Source organism: Porcisia hertigi, chromosome 35 (assembly GCF_017918235.1).
Source record: "Porcisia hertigi strain C119 chromosome 35, whole genome shotgun sequence".
NCBI lineage: Eukaryota > Euglenozoa > Kinetoplastea > Trypanosomatida > Trypanosomatidae > Porcisia > Porcisia hertigi.
The window spans coordinates 1394369-1400556 of NC_090594.1; the positions used below are offsets into that span (position 1 = coordinate 1394369).

Below are 6188 nucleotides of genomic sequence, written 5' to 3' on the forward strand. Positions count from 1 at the left end.
CACACCGGGGGAACAACACATCTTGTCCACAGCACAGTGAGGATGCTCATCTTGGCTGTGTCGTCTCAAAAAGGGTACAACGTAGACACACACACACACAGAGCGCTCGCGCATTGGTATACACCGAAGTTAATGCAAGAGAGAGGGGGAAAGAGCTGATGTGCAAAATGATTTTGATAGAAAACGAGGGGAAGAACCAAAAAAAATTTTTCACAAGGAAAAAATGTAAGCTGAAGAGGGGGGGGGGAGGGAATGAGCGTTTGCCGCTCTTTGGTTCAGTGCTGCAATGAATCGAACGTAGACACAGCTTCGCTTGCCATCGTTTTCCTCATGGGGTGGCGCATCGATACAATCTTCTCTCCCCCCTCCAGTGTTTCTTCACGAAACGCTGGCACACACGAGAACAAATTTGGACATGGGGTACCCCCCCACAAAAAAAAAAAACGCTTTGTGAAAACACGCTGAAAGGCTGTCGCTTTTCGACGATTTTTTTTTCTGGACCTCAGTTCTACACCTGATGCTCCTGTCACCCTTTCCTGAGTGTGTTTGCTCTCAAATTTGCCATCAGACAGAAGGAAAAACAAATTCCGGTTTTGTGTGTGTGTGTGTGTGTGTGTGTGTGTGTTTGACTTGGCAGCTACTCGTTTTGTCTTTTTCCTCCCAAGCCAAAAATGGCATCGCACCATTTCACATAGACAGACAAATACCCGCACATAAAGGTAGATACACATGCATATATATATAGATAGATATATATAAACATATATAAATATAAATGTATGTTGGTCGGGTCCCAAAGCGTTACACCTTCGCTTTACTCTTCTCCCTCAACTAGTCCGACCACCCACACCTGCCATAAAGTCCAGAAGCCGTTACCGAGATGCGTATTGGTTAAAGCGCACGGTCCGCTGCATAAAGGACGGGACGTTCTCGCAGCGCGACAGTCGATGCAGAAGGCCGCCGACAGAGCACAGGCGGAGGAGTACGGTGTCTTCATTGTCTTCCCAGTCAAACGTCGAAGTGCTGCACTCCGAGGGATTGAGCGGGGGCAAAGTCGCTGCGTCCTCTGAGACTGACACCGCTGCCGGGATAAGCGACCCTTTTAGGTGATGCAACTGCGCCGCCCGCATCCGTCGCGGATCTGGCACCTGCTTGGCGTAGCGCCGGCGCGCGAAGTCCTTCACGTGAATCGAGTTGTAGGGCTGGAAAACACTGCAGACCTTGTTATTGTCAACCAGGATGGTGCGCCGCAGGTCGCGGCCAATGAGGTGAAGGTCCTTTGTGTAACCCACGTTGGTCGGCGTACAGTGGTCGCGGTGCAGTAATTCAATAACGCGTGCCGGGTCGCCTGAGCGCTGCTTTGATGCACCATCGACGTTGACATCTTCTCCATCGAAGCGAATGATGATACCAGGAATATCTGCCTGTAACTGCCGTAGCACCGCCCGGGCGTAGAAGGCCTTGCTGGCAGTGAAGATGACAACCTCAAAGTGGTCTAGGCAGAACCGCAGAAACTGCCCAAGGTATGGGCGATATTTGATGAAGAGCCTGTAGCGTGAGGAGGTGATTGAGGACCCTGCGCCCTGTGCGTCGTCCGACGACGATGGCACGTCAATCTCCGCGTCTGCGTCCGGCATCGGTTCCACCGAGGTGTGCAGCAGCGTCTCGTCCATGTCTAGGACCACGGTCGGCCTAGCTGTATCCTCCCCTTCCGCCGGTGGAGAGAGGTATGGCACAAATTTCCAGCTGAGGAAGGGCGAGAGGTTGATTTGCTCATCCGTCAGCTTGTCAGGACTTCTGCTGGCGTTTGCATCCTCCTCGTATCGAGGACTGATCAACGGACAACATCGCACCCCTTCCGGGTCAATAGAGACGGGGGGCTCTTCCTCTGTCGCGTAGAGGGTGGGGGCCGTTGGGAACGCAAACGCGGTAAAGTCCTTACCGCCGCTACATATCCGGCTGCACCGGAGTGCACAAGAGAGACGGCGCGGAAAATGCGACGCGCGCGGCGAGACGGGCGACGCCACGGCGTTGGCGGTTGCAGGCGTCGCATTCGGGGAGGCGATTGCACTGTCTGATGCCGCTGCAACCTTCGTCGGCGACAACGTCGGCAGCGCTTCGACGGACATGGGCGCGGATTCCCTCGCTGAAACGTCGTTGCGGGCGTCATCTCCGTTCAACGACGCGGCAGGAGCGATTGGCAGCGCCAGCGACGATTTGCGGGAAGTTTTTACGGAGAAGACCAACGGGCTGTAATTGCGCTTCCCGGGGGGTACACCGTATGGGACATTGCCCAGCGTCAGCGAGTAATGGCTGTCGGTAGTAATCACGGTGCTGCCGGCATCCTTTCGATGGCGTGGTACGGCCGCATCAGGAGTTGGACATCTACGACGGCGCACATGCTGTGACGCCTCCCCGTACAGAGGTGTGGCGACATCATACAGAGAACGCTTGTGAGCCGGGGTACATGAACTCCTAGAGTCTCCTAAAACCGTAGACCGCGGCACCGCCGGCGGCGATGGCATCACAGCGGTGGCGCCGCAGGCGCTTAACCGGCACTCGCCAGTGACGGCGACAGAGGAGCCCGTCGGCATGAGGAGGGTTGCGTTCTACAGAGGAAAACCAGCTGAACGCAGTAAACAAACGGGAATGGCACTTGGTCAACTTTGCTGTTGTTGAGATAACGATAGCTTCAAGCCCCCCCCCCCTCACCCGAATACAGAACAAAGGAAAGAGGCGAGTCTAGAGCTGTAAGCTATGCGACGGGAGTATCAGACGCGACAGAACAGGGGAAAAATGCAAAAGATTTCTTTCCTGAGATCGACTACAAGTAAAAATCGTGTGCGTGTATAAGTTTCTCCCTGGACTCCTTTTTTTCTTTAAGGGTTATGTCTTCTCGTTGGCTCTTGGATATCCTGTTTTCACTTACTGTGAGACGAGGGGATTCACAGATGCTTCTTCACCAGAAACACCGAAATGTGGGCGCAAAAGTGGAGCGATAGAATGCCGAAGCTCCTTGCATAAAAAAAAAATAATAAAAAACAAATCGGGGTGCGGATTCTTATCACACACACACACACACACACACACAAACAACCGCAATAAAAATGTCGCTTTAAAAAAAAAAATCCCCCCGGACAGTGTATCCAGTCTCCGTGCGAAGTTTTCTCCCCAATTTTTGTCCTTGTGTGTTCAGTGGAGGAAGACGAGTTCTTTACTGCCTAGTGAATGAGAGAAGGCGGCAGAAAAAAAAAGTATGACAATGCCACGCGAGAATAACTCACACAACTGCGATCGCGAGCGAGCACGCACCGAGATTATATATATATATAATGTGGCGCAGAGGGCGAGATGCGGGGGGGGGGGGAAGGCGTTCTTCTACTTTGCTTACAGGTTGCTTTATTTGTGCCAAACGGCGCGTCTATCCACGCACAGAGACACACACACACACACACACAGAGGCGATATAGAGTGTAAAGAACCTTACACGAACACACTCAGAAACCAGTGCACTGATACTGTTTAACGTACCACTGAGAGAGATCTTGTGTGCGCGTCGAGAAGCTCGATTGAAAAACGCTACTACACGTTGGAGTAGAAGAAAAAATTTGCATATATAGATGTCTGGTATATATATAAATATAGAAAGTAGTGATGATTGCTTGGGGGTTTTGCCTGCTGGGGAAGAGGGGGGGTGGTGGTGGAAATAATAAGAGCGGAAGAAACGAAACGACGAGCGGAGTGTGAAACAACAACAACAAAAAACAGAAAAAACACTTCAACAACACAAAAGTAGAGAGAGGGACAGAAAGGGGGAGAGAGTGGAGGAAGAGAGGAGGGAGGAGTGGGGTAAACACCGAGAGGGCCTGGTGAAAAATAAAAAAATAAAAGTATTGAGGAAAAAAACCAAAAAAAGGGGGGGGTAAACAAAAATGAAAATAAAATACGAAACGAAATGATAACAATAATACTAGCGGTGGTGGGAGGGGAAGGGAAGGGAAGGGGAGGGGGAGGCAAGGTTTAACAGATGTGTGAATCAGACACACACACACACACAGTCTCACGCAGAAAGGTGAAGGGGGGGGTACAATGTGCAGAAAAGCACAAAGACTCTCTCAAGGGGGCACCTTCTGATAGACGGGAAGACGAACGAACGAAAACAGGAGGAAGAAGGGGGATAGAGAGGCTGGGGTATATATATATATAACAGTATCCGGCTATACCTACAGATATGTCGTACCCACACAAGGCAGAAGGGAAAGTGGAAGATGGGGGTGATAGGTGTATGCACCTAATTGCTTGATGGGGAGGGGGGGGTCGAAAAGCAGATGTGGTTTCCTAGCTCGATAATTCGAAAGGGGGCTCGAGTCCTCAACGGCCACGTGGACAGGAATCTAGCGAGTTGTGGGGGCGGGGAACACGGAAGAAGAGGAGTGAGTGACGTTAGTCTCTTTTCTGATCTCCCTCTTTCTTATTATGTTATTTATATTCCCTTGTCCCCCGATCTTGGCTCATTCAAGACGCAGAACAGGTAAGCCCCTCCTCCCTCCCAAAGAAAAAAAAGGTGTAGCCTACCAAAAAATAATCAAGAAAAAAAGAGATGTGAACCCCGCTGATGGCGGAAACAGCGAGCGGAATACACGACAAAAAAAAGCAGGGAGAAGAACAAAAAGGAATATACTTGTTTCTCGGAGTAGATATCACGCCACCACCGCAGCGCACAGTTGAGAGAACGAGACAAGAGCAGCAGTGGCAGATACGAGCACCAGCAAAAAAAAAAAACAGTGAATGAAAAGAGCGTGAAGCAAAGAAAGAGGGGCGGGGGAAGATAAAAAAAACAAACAAATAACAAAAAGAAGGGTGTAAGAGGAGGAGCCTTCGCGCACACAGCCTGGTTTGCGGTGCGTGTGTGTGTGTGTGTGTGTGTGTGTGTCGCGGAGCCAAGTGGTTGGGTTTCTTACGTGATCGCTCACAGAAATCTTCGTTTTTTTTTGTATCACCCTCCGACCTTTCCGATGTGCCTGAGGAGAGTACTAAAACGTGGGCGGCTGTGAGTGTAGAGGTTACAACACGTTACTCACGTGTGCGCAATGTTTGCAGATACGTAAAATGGGCAGCAGCTCTGTTATGTACACCAAAAACGAGGCGAGAAGAATAAACGCGGACTCCTTTTTTCTTCCCTTTTTTTCCCCCAGGAAAACTGTCTTGGTTTCAACTGCTGCAACAAAGGCACAGAGAAGTGTGCGCTTTAAAGCAGCAGAATCAAGAAAAGACAACACGCGGAAAGAAAAAGGAGTACAGAGATGGGCCAATGAACTCGATGTACCACACACACACACACACACGCACGCACTCACGCGAAAGAGCAGAACTAGCTTATGCGAGTCTTCTAGTGCCAGGAGGAGAACGAATATCCTCAGGTGTGTGGACAGCGCGTTCGTGTGGCAGGTACCGGGGGAGAAAGCGGAGGGGTGGTGTGTTTCACGCCTTTTTCTTTCGATTTATGAAGATGAAAGCAGAGAGCGTTTTCTTTTTTGCCCACCCTTTACTTGCTTCATGTATATATGTGCATATGCATATGTATGTATATATGTATATATATGTGTACATATTCAGATAATTATTATTTGCACATGCGAGGACAGGGGATTGTACACCAGTTGAGTGGTAGGCGACATGTACATGGATACGTTGGAGGGTTCCAGCCAGTACGCATGTGAAACAATCAAAGAAAAAAACCAAAAAAGAAAGGTGGAGGAAGGAGAAGGGAGAGAGAGGGGTGGAGAGATAAATGGAAAACCAGTTGATGAAGGTGGCAGACCGAGGAAGAGGGCGGGGGGGGGGGGGCAAATAGTCTCAACTTTTGTTCTGACATGTATCGAACTGAGAAAGCCAGAGGCATTCACCCACGAGGTGGAGTGGGGTGGGTGTTGAGGTGTTGAGGGGGGAAGGGGGAGGGGGAGGGGGAGGAGAAACAGTTTCTGTATCCTCTTTTGATTGCGCTAGTTGTCGCTACGGCATCACTGGGTTTGTCTCGGTGGTCGCCGGGCCGCTACTGTCCTTCGGTCGCTTTCGTTCCCCCAACGTGTGCCATATGTTGAACGTGGTTGTTGTTGTTGCGTGGTGCGCCGCATCTGATGCCGATGTAAGATAATGGCACTCGCTTGTAAGTCTAAAAGAAAACAGCA

The 6188-nt window shown here is 50.4% G+C and overlaps 1 protein-coding gene across 1 annotated transcript; it reads right to left on the reverse strand.

Annotated features, from left to right (window-relative positions):
* Positions 1-872: 872 nt before the first annotated feature.
* Positions 873-2594, reverse strand: JKF63_01353 (uncharacterized protein; the record flags this gene model as incomplete). The annotated part of the gene is made up of 1 exon (XM_067897400.1): positions 873-2594. The coding sequence occupies one exon, from the start codon at positions 2592-2594 to the stop codon at positions 873-875; it is 1722 nt and encodes a 573-aa protein (XP_067753557.1).
* Positions 2595-6188: the final 3594 nt, after the last annotated feature.